At 40.2% G+C, this 21,851-nt stretch overlaps 1 protein-coding gene across 2 annotated transcripts in view; it reads left to right on the top strand.

Moving 5' to 3' along the window:
- The first annotated feature begins 253 nt into the window (after positions 1–253).
- TRPM4 (transient receptor potential cation channel subfamily M member 4) overlaps positions 254–21,851 on the top strand; it is a 56,728-nt gene continuing 35,130 nt past the window's right edge. For both annotated transcript variants that reach the window (XM_061589764.1, XM_061589763.1), the window contains exons 1-7: positions 254–337; positions 441–508; positions 3,514–3,691; positions 3,940–4,120; positions 6,562–6,728; positions 6,868–7,045; positions 14,898–14,962. In XM_061589764.1, coding sequence (XP_061445748.1) covers positions 272–337; positions 441–508; positions 3,514–3,691; positions 3,940–4,120; positions 6,562–6,728; positions 6,868–7,045; positions 14,898–14,962 — 903 coding nt within the window. In that variant the 5' untranslated portion in view covers positions 254–271. The remainder of the gene's footprint in view (positions 338–440; positions 509–3,513; positions 3,692–3,939; positions 4,121–6,561; positions 6,729–6,867; positions 7,046–14,897; positions 14,963–21,851) is intronic.

Genomic DNA, 21,851 nt, shown 5'->3' with positions numbered 1-21,851 from the left:
ATGATCTTGGCTAAACCTGACCCAAGGAATGGATTTCATTATGAGCATTGCCCCTACCACCAATAATTCAAGCACTGCCGTGGAGTTAACTGTGATCAAAATCTGCTCCTCATGAACTCCACACCACTCTCAGAGGCAATCTATCCAGTCAGGCAAGTTCCTGAGTGGGGTGTGGTACTGCTGCCAGGGGGTTGGATCTTGAAGCTGTCTCTCTCTTTCTCGATCTCTCACTTACGCATTCTGGGTGAGACGCCAGAGACAAGGCCTGGAGATGCCTGCTCTACCTGGCACCGGTCGTGCCCAATTCTCCATGGCCAACTCTAGCCAGAAGGAGCAGGTATTGAGTCCACAGACTATGGCTGTTTTGTACATAAACAAGATTATGGGCCTGGGCTGTTGGGTGTTCTTGACTGTTTTCATAACTCCTGGTTTCTCCCTAGGCATGGATCCCCAAACTCTTCAAGAAGAAAGTGTGTACGACATTTATCGAGCAACCTGGTGAACTGGGGTGAGTGAAGCCTGATTTTTGCTCCCCTTCCCCAAGACTGAGAATAGGGAAGGACATGCAACCCCGACTTCCAGCTCCTGGGCTGCACATTCTAACTGTGCTGCCTTCGAGTTCCCCCTTGCTTCTGTCTCTACGTGATCTCTGTCCCCAAGGTAGGGATGGGAGGAAACTTCGACTCAGTTTGCCTACTTACCTAGTTTCTGAAACAATACAAGAACTGAAACACAGCCATCCTTTGAAATTTGCACTTCTCTGAATTATGCAGAGCAGTTCCCCAGCCAAATAACGTGTACACAAATGCAGACACTAGGGTAAAGTGTGCTTAGAAATGCATATATAAGTGAAAATAACCTAGAAAAATGCATTATATTGGGAGAAATGCTTTGGACAAATGTGTATTTTAGGGAAAAGTGCACACAAAAATGTATGCGTTAGGAGACATTGGCTCTAAAATGCTGATGAATTTTCATTAGAACTATTTCTCCCCCAACACACTGATGTGGGAATGTGGAAAACTGAATTTAAGATGGGACATACAAGAAACTGACAGAAACTGAAATTGACAGATTTGCCCATTCCTACTCCTAGACCAGAGGTTCTCAAAGTATGGTCCATGGACCACCAGTGGCCTCTGAGCTTTCTGGTGGTCCGTACCATATCCACGTTGATTTTTATTTGTGTTTTTATTTCTTATATTGCATATTATTGTATTAAAGTTTGATTTTTTTGGAATGCAAATTATAATAAATAAAATACAATATAGGAAATAAAAGAAGCAATAAAAATACAATTTAAAACCATACATCACCTAGCAGGGTGCATTACTATTGCTAAAACAGGCAGAAAAATCATTAAGTGGACCACCAAGACCTTCAGCAATTTTCAAGTGGTCCAGGGGGAGAAACGTTTGGGAACCACTGACCTAGGTGACTTCTAGGCTACACTCCTAACTTGTTTTCTATTTCATCCCAGCACTGCCCCATTGTCCCATTTGCAATATCTGCATGATGTCCCATGTCATTCATGCTGCCCTTAGCTCCCATGCTTTCCCCCAATAATTGTCCTCTTTGCTCAGTACTTCCCTTTTTCATCTCAGTTCCCTCCAATGGCTTCTCTATATTAGGATGGCCACTGAAACAAAAAAAAAAGGAAATACATCACCAAAAAAGAAAAGAGGGCACAGATCTGCATAAAATCTGCATGTGTCGATTTATATGTTTAGATGCAAACTGAGAAATAATTACTATAATTTAAATAGAAATGCAACACATCTCATCATGGTGGGGAAGACTGCAGCCAGGTGACCTGCTATGCCTGCTTGGTCTGCTATCTAGGTGCTACTAACTGTTGCTGGACAACTTCAAGGCCCCTCTCCTACTTTCCCTTCTTATAGTTTTTTTTAATCAGACTTGGATCAGGTAGCTGTCAAATAGAGCTCCTTTAAATAGAGGACTGTCCTCTGTATAGTAGGACACATGGCAGCCCTACCATATACATACACACCATATACACACACCAATTTCTTGCTTTTCCCTCCCCCCCATTGCATACTTGCCTACATTTCACAAACAGAAACTGGGAAACTCCAAACATGTTTGTAAAATGGTAATTCTCATACCAAAGATCAGTATCTGTGCTGTACACCCTCTTCGCAAACAGCCCGTTACACCTTGCTGAAAACAGCCTGCTCTGTTTATTCAAATGAAATGCTATTTCATTTACTCTGCAAGGGGCCTGTACTGACTTCTAGGGTGTGTGCTAGTGAGGAGTGATGCCATCAGCGCAGACTTTGGAGCAGAAGTCCAGGGCCCGACTCAGCAGGATGAGTAGGAGGGTCCCAAAACACAGCAGGGCTGGCTTACCACATTTTGAAGTGATACTACCATCCAAAGATGGTTAACAGTCATGGCTTCCCCCAAAGAATCCTGGGAACTTAAGTTTCTTAAAGATGTTGAGATCTGTAGTTCTGTGTGAGGTCTCCTAACTCTCAGCAAACTATAGTTCCCAGGATTCTCTGTGGGAAGCCATGACTGTTGGCATGGTAAAAGAGTGTTTTAAATGCATGGTGTGGATGTGACCCAAGACTATTGAGTTCAGAGTCTAAAATGACTTAACTGAACTGCTGATGCAAGTACGCTGATCATAAGTGTTTCCTTTTTCTTAAATTGAAAAAGGTTGTTGGAGCTGTTTGTGTCTGGCACTGTAGAATAGTAACAACAAAAGACATTTATCTGCATTTAGTATCTTGATAGGCAGATACATGGTGCCTCAAGGGGAGGCAGTGCACTAGCATTTTGTGTTTAAGCAACCAGGAAAGAATGAGCCTAGTCAGATCTGATGATATTATTTAAATCCAAAAGCGTGTTATACCAGACTAGCAGAATTGTCCTACAATGTTACCATAGGTAACAGTTAAAGTGAGTCTCTCCAGCTACAATGTGTGAAATAAGAGGCTTTGCATTACTAGACAGTGCATACTTTGTGTTCATGTGCGTAGAAGTGTGCGCTAAAGACAAGATGCATCAGTTCCCCACTCAAATATTTAATTTCCTAGGGAGTAGGCAGAGATGATGATGATGATTAGCATAATAATAAGTATGTGTTAAAATGTAAAATAAGGAGCATTCCCTCAATTTTTTCAAAAGGCAAAAAGAGGAGGCAAAATAAGGGCGATGACTTACTGAGGTCAAGTAGAAGAAAATATGGAAAACAAGATGGAACATATGCGGTTGATACTCACAGTCACCATTGTTCTTGTGCCACACTTTTCTCTCCATATGTACATGTTATTTTCTTCAGTTTCAAGGGACTGTTCCTAATGCAAACATTTAAAAAACTGTGTAGATCCAAAGGGAGAAATGTTTGAACTAAAACCCAGAGTGGATTCCACTGCCCCACTGACATGCAGCAGCTAGCCATGACTGGTAAATGGACTTTGCCTATGGGGCTCCAAAGCTTAAGGCTACATCCTTCAGATTTCTTCTCTGTGCTTTCCCATTCTGTAGAGGTCCCTGCTTGTGCCAGTGTGGGAGCCCTCGCAGCAAACACGTCTCCGTAGCTACGGAAGATGCCTTTGGAGCAGCCATCGTCAGCAAATGGGACTCAGCTCAACACACAACAGAGGGGCCCACTGATGCCTATGGCGAGGTGGAGTTTGTGGGCACCGGTCGCAGGCCTAGCAAGGTGAGGGTGTCCTGGTTGGGACAAAACGCTAAGCTAAGCATGAGATAAAAGGGGATAGATTGTGGAAAGAGACTTGGGTGCCTCAACAAATCCAGGGCAGTTTTACCATATGGCTCTACAATATAAAATAGGAGGGAGGGCACTGTATGGTTGGGATGTGGCATGCTGTGAGCTTGGAGTGACGGAGCTATGGATGAAGATCGGAGGGCCATCGTCTAAGCCTTTTCTTTTTGCTGTCCCTACTGCAGTTCATTCGCCTGTCAGACATGTCAGATCCTGCAGCTGCCTACGCCCTGGTAACGCACCATTGGAAAATCCCACCCCCCAACCTGGTGGTGTCAGTGGTGGGGGGTGAAGGTGAGGTGCGTGTGAGGGCCTGGCTTAAGGATGTGCTGAGAAAAGGGCTTGTCAAAGCAGCGCAGAGCACAGGTAAGGGCTATCTTGTGGTCTGTCTTCATTCTCGCCTTTTGTGCTTTCAGTATTGGTGGTTGGTCTCATGTTCAAGGTACTGGTTTTGGTGTATAAAGCCCTATATAGCTTGGAACCAGGATACCTGAAAGATCGTCTTACCCCTTATATACTCAGTCAATCACTGAGCTCTGCAGGTGAGGGCCCCTTGCTGACACCATCTCATCAGGAAGTCCGTTCTGCACAACACTGGTGTTGTAGCACAACCTTTGGTGTTGTAGCACCGCCCCTTTGGAATTCATATTTAAATATTAGACAGGCACCATCTCTGTTGTCTTTTCGGCACCTATTGAAGACTTTCCTCTTTCAATAAGAGATCCCAGTCTGTATCTGTGTTGGCATTGTTTTTAAGATGTTTTCAAAGATGTTTTCAAAGCATTTTTATGTTGTTTTATTTTTAAGATGTTTTTAGTGTTTTATTGCTTGTTTGTCGTTCTCGGCTCATTCTGGGAGGAAGAGTGGGATATCAATTTAATAAATTAATGTGATCACAGGAACATAAGAAGCTGCCTTATACTGAATCAGATGGTCTATCTTACTCAGTATTGACTACACCACTGTCCTTTGATTTTGGGTCCCCAGATGTTGTTGGACTACACCTCCCATAATCATTTGCCCAGTGGCTAAGCTGGCTGGGAATGATGGGAGTTGTAGTCCAAGAACATCGGGGGACCCAAAGTTGAAGACCAATGGTCTACACTGGCTAGCAGTGTTTCAGGCAGGAGACTTTTCCAGCCCAACCTGGAGATGTTGGGGTTGGGACTTTCTACATGCAAGGCAGATTCTCTACCACTGAGCTGTGGCCCTTCCCTAAATCAAAACATTGCCCTGATGCTAGGATGATCCATGGTCCTGCTGACACCCATAGCTTGCAACACTGAATTGCTGTGAGGATCTTTGTATCTGATTTTATCCATTTTTTGTACTGCACAGCAGACTACAAGATCATATAAAACTAAATATGTAGCATTATTATTATATAAGATCAGGCTGCAAAGCTTACTTTTTATATAATGTTAGGTGGGGCAAAAGGAAGGACTTTACTAACTGTGGTGTTGGCTTTTAGGTAGTGGGCATCTGATTTTCATACAGTACAGGAGCACAGTGGATCCCACTATCTTTTCTAGAGGTGCATCTTTGGAACTTTGCTCCAGCTAAATAAAAGTGTCTTATTGTGGGCTATTCTTACTCTCTCACTGTACAGTAGCTGAGTCAGGGATCAAGAACTGGTGGCCCTTGGACCAAATCCAGTTTCCAGCAAAATAGCTTGCTGACCAGTGCACTATACTGCCATCTGTCTCAATTGCATTAATTAAAGTACTTAATTGAAACAGTGAAGTGGAGGCCTGAAGCTATTTTAGACATATAATTATATACGTGTGTATATTCTGCTGTAATTCCAATGAGGGTGACCTTACAAATTAGCAAACAGAGCGTTCTTTCCCCCCAAATGATTAATTATTTCCACCCTGCACATATTTCCCCTGGCTTCAGTTCATTAGTTTTATTGGTTCACTGCAATGTTAATGTCCTACAATGAGGGCATACAAGATGGAAGGACAGGCAGGAACAGGAGAGGCAACAGCAAAGGAGAATGTCACATTTCAGCTGCTGCTTGGATTCTGTAGTACCAACCTAGTGTGTCATTGGATATACAGAGAAAATATTTGTAAAAGTTCTGCTTGGTACTTAGTATGTACTTTAGAGGCAGAGTGTGTTTCTCTGCCTGCATGAGTGCATTCAAACAGAATGCAGATTTGTGAAACCAACGATTTCAGGCCTGTGTTCTTGCAAAGAAATTACATGCATAACTGAAGGAGAAGGAAGCTACAGGTGCTGCATGTTCCTCTCCATAAGGGTGTTTTATTTGTGTGTTTTTCTTTTTGCTGTCAGTGTGTGTATAAGAGGGAGAGGGACGGCTGTTTTGGGGTGTGTTTATAGCTGTAATAGTATCAAAGAACAGGCACACTGCAGGCTGTCTGAGTGGGTGTGGGTGCTTGAGAGACAGAGGGCGTGAGTACTGTACATAGAGCAACGTTTCCATAGAGCGGGCTCCTCTGTGTGTACTTTGTGAGATAATCAGTTTATGTATGGGTCACAGGGCTGCTCTTTGTCCAATAGGTGTGTCTCAATGATTGTCCTCTTCTTGTATGGACATTTTTCAACCACAATAACAGGCTCCACCTGGGAGGAGGGGGGACCCTAAGGTACAGGCAGTGTACTGACTGCTTTCAGCAGATTCAGAAAAGCACGCTATCTTTTAACAACACTTTTTAATATGTTATTTTACTTCCAAGAAAATGCTTGAGGTTGTTGTTTTTTTTTGCACACTTTCACATTTTGTAATGCACACCACTTTATCATAAACTTCCCCCACCTTTCCTACTCCTGCTGCTGCACAGGTGCCTGGATTATGACTGGTGGGCTCCAGGCTGGCGTAGGCCGACATGTTGGCGAAGCAGTGAGAGACCACACCACAGCCAGTACCAACCCCAGCACCCATGTGGTGGCTATGGGCATTGCTCCATGGGGCATCATCGAGCAGCGCCATTGTCTTGTGAACCCCAAGGTATGCGAGGTGATAGAGGAAACTGCTGATGGGTACAAAGTGGCCACAGAGTTGATGGGATGGGCATGGAAGGGTTTATGACAGAATAGGTTATTTCTGCTGTTCCTTCAATTATTGCCTATTTTTTCTCCTTCTGAAGGGTTGGTTCCCAGCACGTTATCCCCGGACAGTCCCGTTGGGCCCTTTCTGCCCTCTAGATGCCAACCACTCTGCCTTCTTCTTGGTGGACAATGGGACGCAGGGCAGGGCAGGTGGTGAGGCCTACTTCCGTGCCCGCCTGGAACACTACATTGCCCAGCAGAAAGTGGGAGCTGGTGGTGAGAGACTTTCCCTGTACATAATTATTACATTTCCTTTGCTTGCCTCAGGTAGGGTGGCATCTTACACTGCCCTAAAAGAGGAACTGCGTCTCCAAAAAGAGATTATTTCCATAAAATTTGCATATGCCAATTTATCAGAGCTTGGAAGTAACTCGTTAAAAATAACGAGTTACTTGTAATTCACTACATTTTTGCATAACGAGAGGGTAATTTCGTTACATTTGCTTACCACTCGTTACAGAACGAGTGGTAACTTAATTACTTTTCAGCTGTAACTGTAACGTTTCCAACGTTCCATTTACCGTTACTTGGGGGAGGGGAAGTCTGCTCCTGTGATTGGTGGCCAAAAGAATGTGCCTCACACATGGCGAGCCAGAATACAGAAGCAGAATGGAGGTGAAGAACTGAGATGAGTGGCGATGGTGTGTGCGCGTGTGCATGCGTGCGCCTCCACCACTTGTCCTGCCGCCCCTTCCTGCCTGCCTCCTCCTCTCCTCTCATGCCTATCGCTGGCTATCGCTGGCTGCCTCTGCCCTCCCTGCTTGTCGCTGCCTCTCCCCTCCCTGGGTGTCATTGCCTCTCCCCACGTGCGTGTCATTGCTTCTTCCTTCCCTGCATGTCGCTGCTTCTTCCTTCCCTGCATTTCGTTGCCTCTTCCCCGCGCCTGTTGTTGCCTCTCTCCCTGGGTGTGGTTGCCTCTTCCCCGTGCATGTCGTTGCCTCTCTCCTCCCTGGGTGTCATTCCCTCTCCCCACGTGCGTGTCGTTGCCTTTTCCTTCCCTGGGTGTCGTTGCCTCTTCCCCGTGCCTGTTGTTGCCTCTCCCCTGGGTGTCGTTGCCTCTCCCCACGTGCGAGTCGTTGCCTCTTCCTTCCCTGCGTGTCGTTGCCTCTCTCCTCCCTGCGTGTCGTTGCCTCTTCCTTCCCTGCGTGTCGTTTCCTCTCTCCTCCCTGGGTGTCGTTGCCTCTCCCCACGTGCGTGTCGTTGCCTGATCCTTCCCTGCGTGTCGTTGCCTCTCTCCTCCCTGGGTGTCGTTGCCTCTTCCCCGTGCCTGTTGCCTCTCTCCTCCCTGGGTGTCGTTGTTGCCTCTCCCCACCCTGCTTCTCATTGCCTCTCCCCTCCCTGCGTCTCGTTGCCTCTCCCCTCAGCACAGAGGAAAGGGTCCCCAAATTATGCAAGAACAGACAAAGTCAATACTACAAGAGTAAGTAATTGTATTGGTAGAAATTATGATAGTACATAAGAAACAAAAGGTATACATATATATATATATATATATATATGAAATAGAGCAATATTAACAAAATATGTGCAAAAAAGACTCAGGGAACTTCCAGAAGATTTGTTTATTGAACATTCAACCTGATTTGTTTGCAGGGAGATTTGATGACATTGCATCAAAACAAGCCTTGTCCCTTTCCAGTGTATTTTCCTGTTACTTTTCTCATTGCAAAAAAATCTGATATTCAGTGGAAGGTTTGTGGCGCAAGACCCCCTCATCAACTACAATTGTATAACCTGAGTTTGCTGGTATGTGACTGAGTCCCACCCAAAACTAGTGGCAGTCTGAAAGTGCCTTCATGTAGTAGCCAAAAAATATATTGGAAATGCAAATATTCTTTTCAAGCTGAAGCTAAGAAGAATGTATTACAGAGTCGTTGGACGAGATCTCCAGATTACATTTTGTTCCTTTGCTTCATCAAAACCAATTCAGAAACGAGTGTGTAAATGTAACTCACATATAATAAATGAGTTCTTCTACATATCTTAGAGCACTATCACTTCTGCAAATATATCTCGATGTCTACTATGCAGGAAGTGAGGGGAAGGCAGAAGTGAAGAAGCCTAGGCCAGGGAGCTTGTGCCATCAGCTCCTGGGGTTGGCCTGGAAAATATTCTGTATTTCTTGCTTATTCAAAATATTTTAAATGCCCCCCCATCTGTATGTTGATTTTAAATAGTAGCAAAAGACAATTGGGTTGCATGATGAGGATCAAAAGTTCACAACACTCTTCACCCCTCCATAACCCCAAGAAATTGGTCCTAAATTTAAACTATAAAAAAGAACAAATATGACACATTGGCTGTACATATGCATGCATGCATGTCCTCACACACAGAGTTAATTTTCATTTAGGCTGCCTATCTAATGCAGAAACATCATACATTTTGACTGTTATGTCCTTGAATATAAGAATCAAAACTGGTTATAGAAACAGCTAGCAGCCCTTGTTTGTGATCAGGGTGGTGGTGGGGAAAAGTCAGTGCAGTTATGAAGCCAAAATTCCACAGTGCAGTCCATAAAGGTGGCATAAAGGTGGCATGCAGTCCATAAAGGTGGCAACAACAGTGGGTCTAGACATCAAGCAACTTTCTTCTGATGACAAGTACAGATAGGTAGAAACAAGAGCCGTCCAAGAATTATGATCTGCACTGGCTGAGTGGTATGAGTGCTGAGTGACAAGCAGGGAGGGGAGAGGCAGCCAGCGATAGCCAGCGATAGGCATGAGAGGAGAGGAGGAGGCAGGCAGGAAGGGGCGGCAGGACTGGTATTACCATGTACAACTGAATGTTTACTCCTGTTGCAAACCATTGTTGTTATGTGCCTTCAAGTCGATTACGACTTATGGCGACCCTATGAATCAAGATGCAGTAATGGCCACCAGCTTGGATGGCTTTAAAAGAAGATTAGACAAATTCATGGAGGACAGGGCTATCAATGGCTACTAGCTGTGATGGCTGTGCTCTGCCACCCTAGTCAGAGGCAGCATGCTTCTGAAAACCAGTTGCCGGAAGCCTCAGGAGGGGAGAGTGTTCTTGCACTCGGATCCTGCTTGCGGGCTTCCCCCAGGCACCTGGTTGGCCACTGTGAGAACAGGATGCTGGACTAGATGGGCCACTGGCCTGATCCAGCAGGCTCTTCTTATGTTCTTATGTTCTAGAGCCCTCCAACAGCATCTTTCATGAACCACCCAGTCCAGATCTTGTAAGTTCAGGTCTGTGGCTTCCTTTGGAATCAATCCATCTCTTGTTTGGCCTTCCTTTTTTTCTACTCCCTTCTGTTTTTCCCAGCATTATTGTCTTTTCTAGTGAATCATGTCTTCTCTGTTGCGCTGTGTGTGTTTGTGTGCTTAATTAAGTTTAAAACAACACAGCAGCAACAGCAGCAGAGTAACAGCAGATGTTGAAATGCAAGTGTGCCAGCGTGTGTATGCGTTTACCTAAGAAAGCAGGCTTTTACCCTGCATCAGCATCACTGAGACTTGAGACTTAGTAAAATAAGAAAAGCTAGTTTATTTATAAAAATACATTGTAGATAGAAAGGCATACCTAGTTCTAACTAACTAGCTAAGTTGGAGGTGTAACACCCAGGTGCGGGAGTTAGCCCCATGCTAGGAGAGAGAGCAGAGAAGGAAGGAAGTGGAAAGGGCAGAAGGAGGAGGGGCAGGTAAGCTTCCCTAAAGACTTAACAGTCTAGTGACAGAAGGAAGTCAGTCAGAGCATCACAGGTAAAGATAAACAAGCCTATCCATCTGGAGGACCCTTGCTCTATCTCCCTTCTGGAACACAAACAAAAGAACAAAACAGGAGTTGCTCTTGCCCCACTTCCAACATTCTCATGATGTGTCCAAAGTATGATAACCTCAGTTTCATCATTTTAGCTTCTAGTGACAGTTCTGGTTTAATTTGTTCTGACACCCAATTATTTGTCTTTTTCACAGTCCATGGTATGCACCAACTTCTCCTCCAACACCACATTTCAAATGAGTTGATTTTTCTCTTATCCACTTTTTTCACTGTCCAACTTTTACATCCATACATAGAGATTGGGAATATCATGGTCTGAATGATCCTGACTTTAGTGTTCAGTGATACATCTTTGCATTTGAGGACCTTTTCTAGTTCTCTCATAGCTGCCCTCCCCAGTCCTAGCCTTCTAATTTCTTGACTATTGTCTCCATTTTGGTTAATGGCTGTGCCAAGGTATTGATAATCCTTGACAAGTTCAAAGTCCTCATTGTCAACTTTAAAGTTACATAAATCTTTTGTTGTCATTATTTTAGTCTTCCTGATGTTCAGCTGTCGTCCTGCTTTTGTGCTTTCCTCTTTAACTTTCATTATTGTCATGATCTGTGGGTGGGTAGGAGGCGACAAGGGAGGAGGTGGAGAGTGAGACGGGGTGGAGTGGAGAAAACAATTTTAAAAAATGGAGTGGAGGGGAAAAGGAGCCAGAGGGCAAGAACATGGATAAAGGAGGAGAAGGAGGCAGAAGCAGAATGGAGATAAAGAACTGTGGAGGTGAAAGATGACAACGTGTCTCTGTGTGTGTTTGCACTTGGCACACAAAGTGGCCTCCACCACCCTCTCTGGCTACTGTGCTGCATTTGCAGTATTTTAACTTTTTTGCATCTCAGGGGAAAATGTTTGTTTGGGTGAGTGTCCCTTAGTTGGTGGCAGGGCAGGGGACGGGAGGTGGTTGAGTGAGAGAGATTATGCTGGCTGGCTGAGTGGGGGGGGAGGGGGGTTGCACTTGGTTTGACGTGCAAAGGTCTGAGTAGTGGCCTCTGCCTCCCTCCCCACCTCCCTTACCAGTGGAGAGACCACCATTGCTATCTTATGGATAAAAAGTATTATTCTACTACCTCTGTATGTGTGTGTTTATTTTTAATGTTGTTTTAGGCTACTTAGATGTGCAGCAGCCAAGGCCAGCACCTTGTAGATTTTTTTTAAAAAGTAACTGAAATGTAACTGTAGTGATTACTTTTGAGAAAAAGCAAAGTAATCAGTTACTTTCGGAGCCACTGCAATTGTAACTGTAATTACTACTTTTTGGGCCATGTAACTGTAACTGTAATTTATTACTTTTTAAAAGTAATCTTCCAAGCTCTGCAATTTATATGTACAGAGGCAAATTTAGAAATAATTTCTGTAGGTTAAATGGGAATACAATATATATCACCATAGTAGGGAACTCAGTCCTACTCAGAGTAGACCCCTTAGCACTAATTCATTCAGCAGGTACCTACTGAAGACATTTGTTTAAGAAGGCTTTCCATGAGGTGTAACCCAGTCATTTATGGAACATCAATTTTATATCTGAAGAATATATAAAATTGCTGTTTTGGCATTTGTAGGGATGATTTTATTGTTTTTAGAGTTTGTTGATCTGATTTTACTGTTTTCAGAGCTTTTTGTGTTTTAGCCTCTTTTTTAAATCTTGTACACAGCTTCAATGGCTTTATGCTGTGAAGCAGTCTATAAATTTATATAATAATAATTAGTAGTGGTAGTAGTTATGGCCATCAGCTTCAATGGGTCTACTCTGAGTAGGACCAACACTGGATACAACCAGTGTGACCACACGACCTGCGTGCCTGCTCAGTCTACTGTTCTGGTGCTAGCTGTTGATGGGTACCTTCTAGCTTCTTCCTGCTCTCCCTTCCTATGGCTCTTTATTTTAAAACTGAACTTGGGACCAGATAGACCTTCAGACAGAGGACTATCCTCTGTAAAGTAGGGCACATGGCCATCCTAAAGCCACAGTTTTTCAACTTGCTCCTCAATAATGTTACTATCAGTGAACGCATCTCCTCACAGTTCCTTTGCCGTCTATCCAGTTGCAAATCATGCCTGATCCCCGTGGACTGTAGCTTTCCAGATGCCAGAAAACAAGCATCTTTCTCTGTTTTAATCTGGTCCATCCATCCCAGTTACCACAGTTAAAAAACAGCCCCCTTTTTGTCTGTCCAGGTTCTTGCTCCTGGTCTCCTCAGCAACACTTATTACTGCCATTTCTATTTGATGTTCATATAGTGTCAGCAGTGAGCTTCCTCAGATTCACAATTCTTCATAGAATGACAGGACTGGTTCCTCTTAATTAAGCCACGTGATGCTAGGCCTCATGATGAGAGGGCTTGATGCTGTGCCCCATTAGAAAAAAGGCCTGTCTGCCACATCCCAGAGGGTGAATAAGGCTGAGGCCTACTTCTCTCTGAGTTAGTAGACCCGTTTTGTGGCTGTATTCCTTCAGACAAGTTCATAAATTATGGAATTTTATTTATTTATTTATTTGCTTTATCTATTTGATTTATATCCCACCCTTCCTCCCAGCAGGAGCTGGGAATGTCATCCATACAAACTTCTATGTCAGGAGAAATCTAGATTAAAAGAAACTTACTTTCTAACATTTAATTTTCTACATGGATTTTTTTCGTATGGAGAAACATTCAGATTCTGCTCCCCCATCTGAAATGGTGCAGCTCAGAGTAGACTCAGTTTTACTAACCTAGGTAACTAACTAGGCCACAGTTTGCTGCCTCCTAATATGCATTTTATTTATTTATTTATCTGTTACATTTATACCCACCTTTCTTTCACCATGGAACCCAAGGCAGCATACATGTGATTCCCATGCAGTCTCCCATCCGGGCACTGACCAGACCCAGACCTGCTTAGCTTCAGCATTCTGTGACTTGCTCTGCTGCTACATTTTTATAGCCATCCCCCTGGCCAATTAACTCCAGATATATTTCCTTCCTGTGTGTTATATGCCTTCAAGTTGATTACGACTTATGGCGACCTTATGAATCAATGACTTTCAGTAGCATCTGTTATAAACCACCCTGTTCAGATCTTGTAACTTGTTCAGGTCTATGGCTTCCTTTATGGAATCAATCCATCTTTTGTTTGGCCTTCCTCTTTCTCTACTCCTTTCTGTTTTTCCCAGCATTATTGTCTTTTCTAGTAAATCATGTCTTCTCATTATGTGTCCAAAGTATGATAACCTCATCATTTTAGCTTCTAATAATAGTTCTGGTTTAATTTGTCTTTTTCGCAGTCCATGGTATACGTAAAGCTCTCCTCCAACACCACATTTCAAATGAGTTGATCTTTCTCTTATCCGCTTTTTTTACTGTCCAACTTTCACATCCATACAGAGATCGAGAATACCATGTTCTGAATGATCTTGACTTTAGTGTTCAGTGATACATCTTCACATTTGAGGATCTTTTCTAGTTCTCTCATAGCTGCCCTCCCCAGTCCTAGCCATCTTCTAATTTCTTGACTATTATCTACATTTTGGTTAATGTCTGTGCCAAGGTATTGATAATCCTTGATGTTCAATGTCCTCATTGTCAACTTTAACGTTACGTAAATCTTCTGTTGTCATTACTTTAGTCTTCTTGGTGTTAAGCTGCAGTCCTGTTTTTGTGCTTTCCTCTTTAACTTTCAACAGCATTCATTTCAAATCATTACTGGTTTCTGCTAGTAGTATGGTATCATCTGCATACCTTGAATTATTGATATTTCTCCCTCCAAATTTCACACCTCCTTCATCTTGGTCCAATTCTGCTTTCTGTATGATATGTTCTGCATATAGATTAAACAAATAGGGTGATAAAATACACCCCTGACTCACACCCTTTCCAATTGGGAGCCAATAAGTTTCTCCATATTCTGTCCTTGCAGTAGCCATTTGTCCAGAGTATAGATTGCGCATCAGGACAATCAGATGCTGTGGCACCCCCATTTCTTTTAAAGCATTCCATAGTTTTTCATTATCTACATAATCAGACTTTTCTGTAGTCTATAAAGCACAGGGTGATTTCCTTCTGAAATTCCTTGGTCCTTTCCATTATCCAACTATTCTTGCGATATGATCTCTGATACCTCTTTCTTTTCTAAATCCAGCTTGGACATCTGGCATTTCACACTCCATATATGGTAATATTTCCTTCCTGGTATCCCAAAATATTTGTCTCTTGTTTTGCCATGTATCTTTTTTCTAGTACTTGCATTTTCTAGGTATCCCTTGCCTAATTTCCCTATCTCATTGATGTTTTGCCTGCAGGTGCTGGGAGTATTGAGATTCCCGTGTTGGTGCTGCTCATCAATGGAGACTCGGCTATGTTCAAGGTAATGGGTGTACGAGCTTGGGAATGGAAGGGAACAGAAGTGGGGCTTGTGGGAGACACATACTCATAGAGCAAAAAACTGTGAGAAGAGACACAACTATAGGGATCAGAGAGAGCACAGGAGAAGGAAATTTGTAAAGTGGGATGGGCAGACTTCAGGCTTGTTGGGTCTACTTTGATTTTCACAAGAACCCCAAGATCTACCAACCTGAGCAAGGTGCAAAAGACATACAGTTAGAATAAAAGAACAGGTTGCCTTCTGAGCACATTCTGAGCCTAAGAATTTGTGTTCAGTAGCAGAACTGAACTGAAATCACAAGTCCATTCCTGGTTGGTTGCAAAAGTCCATTGCTGGTTGGTTGCAAAAGTCCATTCCTGGTTGGCTTTCTTCATTTCAGCAGCCTAATTTAGGTGGGAAAGTTGTTTTGTTGATGTTAAACAATTGGGAGTAACTGATTCGCTGCAAATCACCCAGATATCATCCTTCTGCCCACCCTGGTGTAAAGATGTGTTGATATAAAGATGTTGGGTAAAAACAGCGGGGGGGGGAGCTTCAAAGACTAGAGAATGGAAAGAGGCTGTTGAAGAGAAACCCAGTGACAGAAAGTGGAGATGTGGCATGAAAGGGTACAAAATTCTCCTTGTGAAGGTGCAGTTGGAATTCCTACTTTCTGACTCTGTAATAGGGATGTGCTAGAATTCCACCCAATTTGGATTTGGTACCGAAGTTTTCATTTAATTTGCTTATTGTGTATCATTATGGACCATTCTTTTATATAGCAATTCTCCACAGCTATTTTCAATTTTTTTAAAAAAAAAATACACCTCTAAAATTGTTGTTGTTATGTGCCTTCAAGCTGATTTCGACTTATGGCGACCCTATGAATCAGCAACCTCCAACAGCATCTGTTATAAACCACCCTGTTCAAATCTTGTAAGGTCAGGTCTGTGGCTTCCTTTATGGAATCAATCCATCTGTTGTTTGCTCTTCCTCTTTTTCTACTCCCTTCTGTTTTTCCCACCATTATTGTCTTTTCTAGTGAATCATGTCTTCCCATGATGTGTCCAAAGTATGATAACCTCAGCTTCATAATTTTAGCCTCTAGTGACAGTTCTGGTTTAATTTGTTCTAACACCCAATTATTTGTCTTTTTTGCAGTCCATGGTATGCCCAAAGCTCTCCTCCAGCACCACATTTCAAATGAGTTGATTTTTCTCTTATCCGCGTTTTTCACTATCCAACTTTCACATCCATACATAGAAACCGGAAATACCATGGTCTGAATGATCCTGACTTTGCTGTTCAGTGATACATCTTTGCATTTGAGGTCCTTTTCTAGTTCTCTCATAGCTACCCTCCCCAGTCTTGGGCTCATTCATATGGCAATTTAGTGTGTGTCTGGTGCTACTTGCATCCCCTTGTAATTCGCATGGTTCACATGACGTTGCAGGCAAGCACGTATTAATACAATCCAATTATAATGCAAAAAGGAAAGGAAAAACCGTCACAGCTGCGTTGCGGTCCTTGTAGAAACTTTGCTTCAATTTTTTTTAGTGGGCAGGCTCTCTTTTTTTTTTTTTTAAATAATTTTTATTCAAATTTTTCAAAAGACAAACAAAACAAAGTCAAACAACAAAAACATAACAATACAACAAAAGAAAAAAAATAAAATAGTTGACTTCCGATTTGTCGCAGATCAGCTATAAGTATATAATATATATCAAACCTGTCCCTTAATATATACATACAGGATCACTTTTCTCCATAGGCTATCTTAGTTAATCGTCAAATCCCAATATCATCATTTTATTTTGATCTTTCAACAAAAAGTCTAAGAGAGGCTTCCATTCCTTAAGAAATGTGTCTGTCGATTTTTCTCTAAGTAGACATGTCAATTTATCCATCTCTACTAAGTCCATTAATTTCAATAGCCATTCTTCCGTTGTTGGTGTTGATTCCATTTTCCACTTTTGTGCATATAATAATCTTGCTGCCGTAACCATATATAATATTATTCTTCCATATTTCTTTTCTATTTGTTTATCCATAAAACCCAATAAAAAAAATTCTGGTTTTGACTGAATATTTATCTTTAGAATTTTTTGCATCATCCTACCTATCTGTGCCCAAAATGATTTTGCCTTTTTACACAGCCACCACATATGATAAAATGATCCTTCTTGTTGTTTACATTTCCAACAAACATTAGAAACATTACTATACATTTTTGACAACTTTTCTGGAGTCATGTACCAACGATACATCATTTTATAGAAATTTTCTTTAAGATTATAGCATAATGTAAAACTCAAGCCTTTTTTCCACATATTTTCCCATTGATCCATTTGTATGTTATAACCAAAATTTTTTGCCCACTTTACCATACACTCTTTTACTTGTTCTTCTTCCATATCCATTTTCAGCAAGAGTTTATACATTTTTGCAATTGTATTTTCATCATTTGTACACAAACCTATTTCAAAATCAGATTTACTTATTTCAAACCCATACATTTTCTTGTCCATTTTATATCTTTCTAACAATTGTAAATAGGCAAACCATTGAGAACTATATCCTTCCTTTATCAGTTGTTCTCTCTCTTTCATTATATATTCTCCATGTACATTTTCTAATAGTTCTTGATAAGTTAACCATTTCTCTTTTCCAGCCATTTCTCTTCTGTAAAACGCTTCTTGACTTGAGACACATAATGGTATTTTCGAATAGAACCTTGGTTTATATCTATTCCATATTTTCAACAGAGGACGTCTTATAAAATGATTATTAAAGTCTACATTTACTTTTACTTTGTCATACCATAGATATCCATGCCATCCCCACTTCAGGTTATGGCCCTCCAAATCCAATAGTCTTTTATTCCTCAATAAAATCCATTCCTTTATCCAGACTAAACAGCAGGCAGCAAAATAAAGTCTCAGATTTGGTAATCCCAGTCCTCCTCTTTCTTTGGCGTCTTGTAGTAATTTAAATTTAACTCTTGGTTTTTTTCCTTGCCATACAAATTTAGAGATATATTTTTGCCATTGTTTAAAAGGTAAATCAGAGGATATTACAGGTATTGTTTGAAACAAAAACATCATTCTCGGTAATACATTCATTTTTATCACAGATATTCTACCCATTAATGACAATTGTAGTTTATCCCATTTTAGCAGATCTTTCTTAATCTCTGTCCATAATTTTTCATAATTATTATGAAACAACTTTGAATTTTTATTTGTCATAATGATACCTAAATATTTCAACTTTTTCTCTATTGTAAAATCTGTCTTGTCCATTAACTCTTTCTGTTCCCTGAAAGTTAAATTTTTCACCAACATCTTTGTTGTTTGATTGTTGATCTTAAATCCTGCTAATGGTCCAAATTCTTTTAATTTGTCCATCAATACATTAATTCCTTCCAAAGGGTTTTCTAATACAATTATCAAATCATCAGCAAATGCTCTCAGTTTATATTCTTCTTTTTTTATCTTTAATCCCAAAATCCTTTTATCTTGCCTTATATCTCTAAGCAGCACTTCTAAGACCAGAATAAATAGAAGGGGAGATAATGGACATCCCTGTCTTGTACCCTTTTGTATTTCACATGAATCCGTTAAATCTCCATTAACAATTATCTGAGCCTTCTGAGATGTATAAATCGATCTAATCCATTTATAAAATTGTCTCCAAAATCCATTTGCTCCAAAACCTGAAACATAAATTTCCAATTCAAATTATCAAATGCTTTCTCAGCATCTAAGAAAATCAAAGCTGCTTGTTTATCATTTTGTTGTTCTAAATATTCCAACACATTCAAGACATTCCTGACGTTGTCACGTAATTGTCTTTTAGGTAAAAACCCCGATTGATCTTCCTGGATAAATTGTTGCAATATTATTTTCATTCTTTCTGCCAAAATCATTGTAAAAATTTTATAGTCATTATTCAATAGAAATATCAGCCGATAATTTTTTGTTTTAGTTAAATCTTGCTCCTCTTTAGGTATTAATGTTATGTTAGCATTTTTCCAACTATCCGGTATCTTTTCCTCTTGCAAAATAGAATTCATTGTATACTGTAAAGGTAGCAAGAGTTCTTCCTCCAAACATTTATAGTACACTGCAGATAACCCATCTGGTCCTGGCGCCTTTCCTGATTTAATTTTGTTTATAGCTTCAGATATCTCTCTTGACGTGATAGGGCCATTAATAGCTTGTCTCTGAAAGTCTGTAATTTTAGGCAAATTCTGTTTAGATATATACTCTTCTATTTTTTAAGATGGGATTTCCTGACACTTGTACAATGTTGAATAATATTGATGAAAAATCTTTTTGATTTTTACATTATCTGTCAGCATCTCATCTCCTTCTTGTATCTTTAAAATAATATTTTTTTGACGTTCTTTTCTTAATTTATATGCTAACCATTTCCCCAGTTTATTTGCAAATTCAAAAGTCCTTTGTTTAGCAAAATTTAATTTCCTTTCAATTTCTCTAACTGTCAGCATTGATACTTGATTCTGTAACATTTTAATTTGATTTACAATAGAAACTTTAGTTGGATTCTTTTTCAATTCTTCCTCTTTTTGTTTTATTTCTTCCAAAATTAATTGCATTTTCTGTTGTTTCTTTTTTTTAATTCAGAGTTACATTTAATAAAATATCCCCTCATAAATGCCTTACTTGTATCCCAAACAATATTTTCATTTGTTCCTTTATGTAAATTATGTTCAAAAAACTCTTTTAATTTCTTCTTACATTCTTGTACTACTTTGTCATTCTGTAATAAAGATTCATTTAGTCTCCATCTAAATCCAAGATTTTTTTTTTAAAACGTTAATATCACAGGATTGTGGTCCGAAAAAGTTTTTGGTAATATATCCATTTTAAAAATATCTTTCACTAGATTTTTAGACACCCAAATCATATCAATCCTCGAGAATGTTTTATGTCTTTCTGAAAAATAAGTAAATTCCTTTGCGTTATCATTTATATATCTCCAGGTATCCACCAATTCTAAATTTTCCATCAGTTCAAAGCAAATCTTCGGTAATTTACCCTGTGTCTCTTTAATATTTTTTTCAGAAAGTCTATCAATTTTTGGTGAGATTACCCCATTCCAATCACCCATGACACACCAATGATCATATGAAAACTCTGACAATTTTTCCATAAGTCCTGTGTAAAACCTTGTTTTATCTTCATTGGGGGCATAAATACCCACTATCAAAATTTTTATGCCCTGTAAAGTAATTTCAACCCCCACAAATCTACCACTATCATCCAGTAATATCAATTTAGGAAGCAATTGTGGGTTAATGTAAAGAACAACTCCATTTTTTTTTTAATCCAGCCAAAATAAATTCTTCACCCAAATTTTTACAAATCAAATATTTGGAATCTTTCTTCTTAATATGAGTTTCTTGTAAACAAATTATATCCAATTTTAATTTTTTCAAATAATGAAACACTTTCTTTCTCTTCTGCGCCGTGTTGGCTCCATTTATATTCCAAGTTAGATATTTGTAATCCATCTTTAAGCGTGTATTTTGAAATGTACCTGATGCTCCCTTTAATCCATCATCTTCCTTCCCCTCCTCTGCATGTTCCTGTTGACTTTGTTTCTCAGGAATTATATCCATATCTTTGAGTTTATCTTCTTCCATGTCTTTTGAAGCTTTTCTCAAGAAATCCCTTGCTTTTTGAACAGTATTCAATTGATATTTCTGTTGTCTGAATGTAAAAATCACTCCTTCTGGAACATCCCATCTAAATTGAATTTTGCATTGCTTAAGTTTTTCTGTAAAGAAAGCATATTCTTTTCTCTTACGTAAAAGTCTAATAGGAATTTCTTTCATCACCAGTATTTCCTTACCATCAATTTTAAAGGTATTGTTGAAGTGTTGTTGTAATACCATATCTCTGGTCGTCTTTTTTATAAAGTGAACAAGCACATCTCTTGGAATTTTTTTCATTGTTACGTATCTGGAATTAACTCTATAAACTTTATCTATTTCAAATTTCATCCGATCTTCATTCAATTCCAAAAATTTTACTAAAGCATTAACAATTTTATCTCTGATGTCTTCACCTGTTTCCTCAGGGATTGCACGGAATCTCAAACAATGTTCTTTATTTCTCAATTCAATCACAGCCATGTAGTCCAAATTTTTTTCTAATTCCAGATTTAATATATCTGTTCTATTCTCCAAGATTTGTACCTTTTCTTTAGTATTTTTTGCATCCTCCTTTATTTGCCCAATTGTCCCTTTAATCTCATCCACTTGTGTTTTAATATAGTCTTTTATATCTATCAATTCAGTTTTCATTGGCAGGCTCTCTTTTAATGCCCCATCACCTGCTCCCTCTCTCTCTCTGCTGCCCACAAAAGCTGTTTTCTGAATATGGTTTCTCCATATACTGTCCTTACAGTAGCCTTTTGTCCAGAGTATAGGTTGCGCATCAGGACAATCAGATGCTGTGGCACCCCCATTTCTTTTAAAGCATTCCATAGTTTTTCATGATCTACACAGTCAAAGGCTTTGCTGTAATCTATAAAACATGGGGTGATTTTCTTCTGAAATTCCTTGGTCTGTTCCACTATCCAACATATATCTGCGACATGATCTCTGGTGCCTCTTCCCTTTCTAAATCCATCTTGGACATCTGGCATTTCTTGCTCCATATATGATAAGAGCCTTTGTTGTAGAATCTTGAGCATTACTTTACTTGCATGGGATATTAAGGCAATAGTTTGATAATTACTGCATTCCCTGAGATCCCCTTTCTTTGGAATTGGGATGTATAGAACACTTCCAGTCTGTGGGCCATTGTTTTCTTTTCCATATTTGTTGACAAATTTTTGTCAAAATTTGGACAGATTAAGT

The sequence above is a fragment of the Rhineura floridana genome, chromosome 11 (assembly GCF_030035675.1).
Source record: "Rhineura floridana isolate rRhiFlo1 chromosome 11, rRhiFlo1.hap2, whole genome shotgun sequence".
NCBI lineage: Eukaryota > Metazoa > Chordata > Lepidosauria > Squamata > Rhineuridae > Rhineura > Rhineura floridana.
This window is presented reverse-complemented; position numbering and strand designations above follow the sequence as displayed.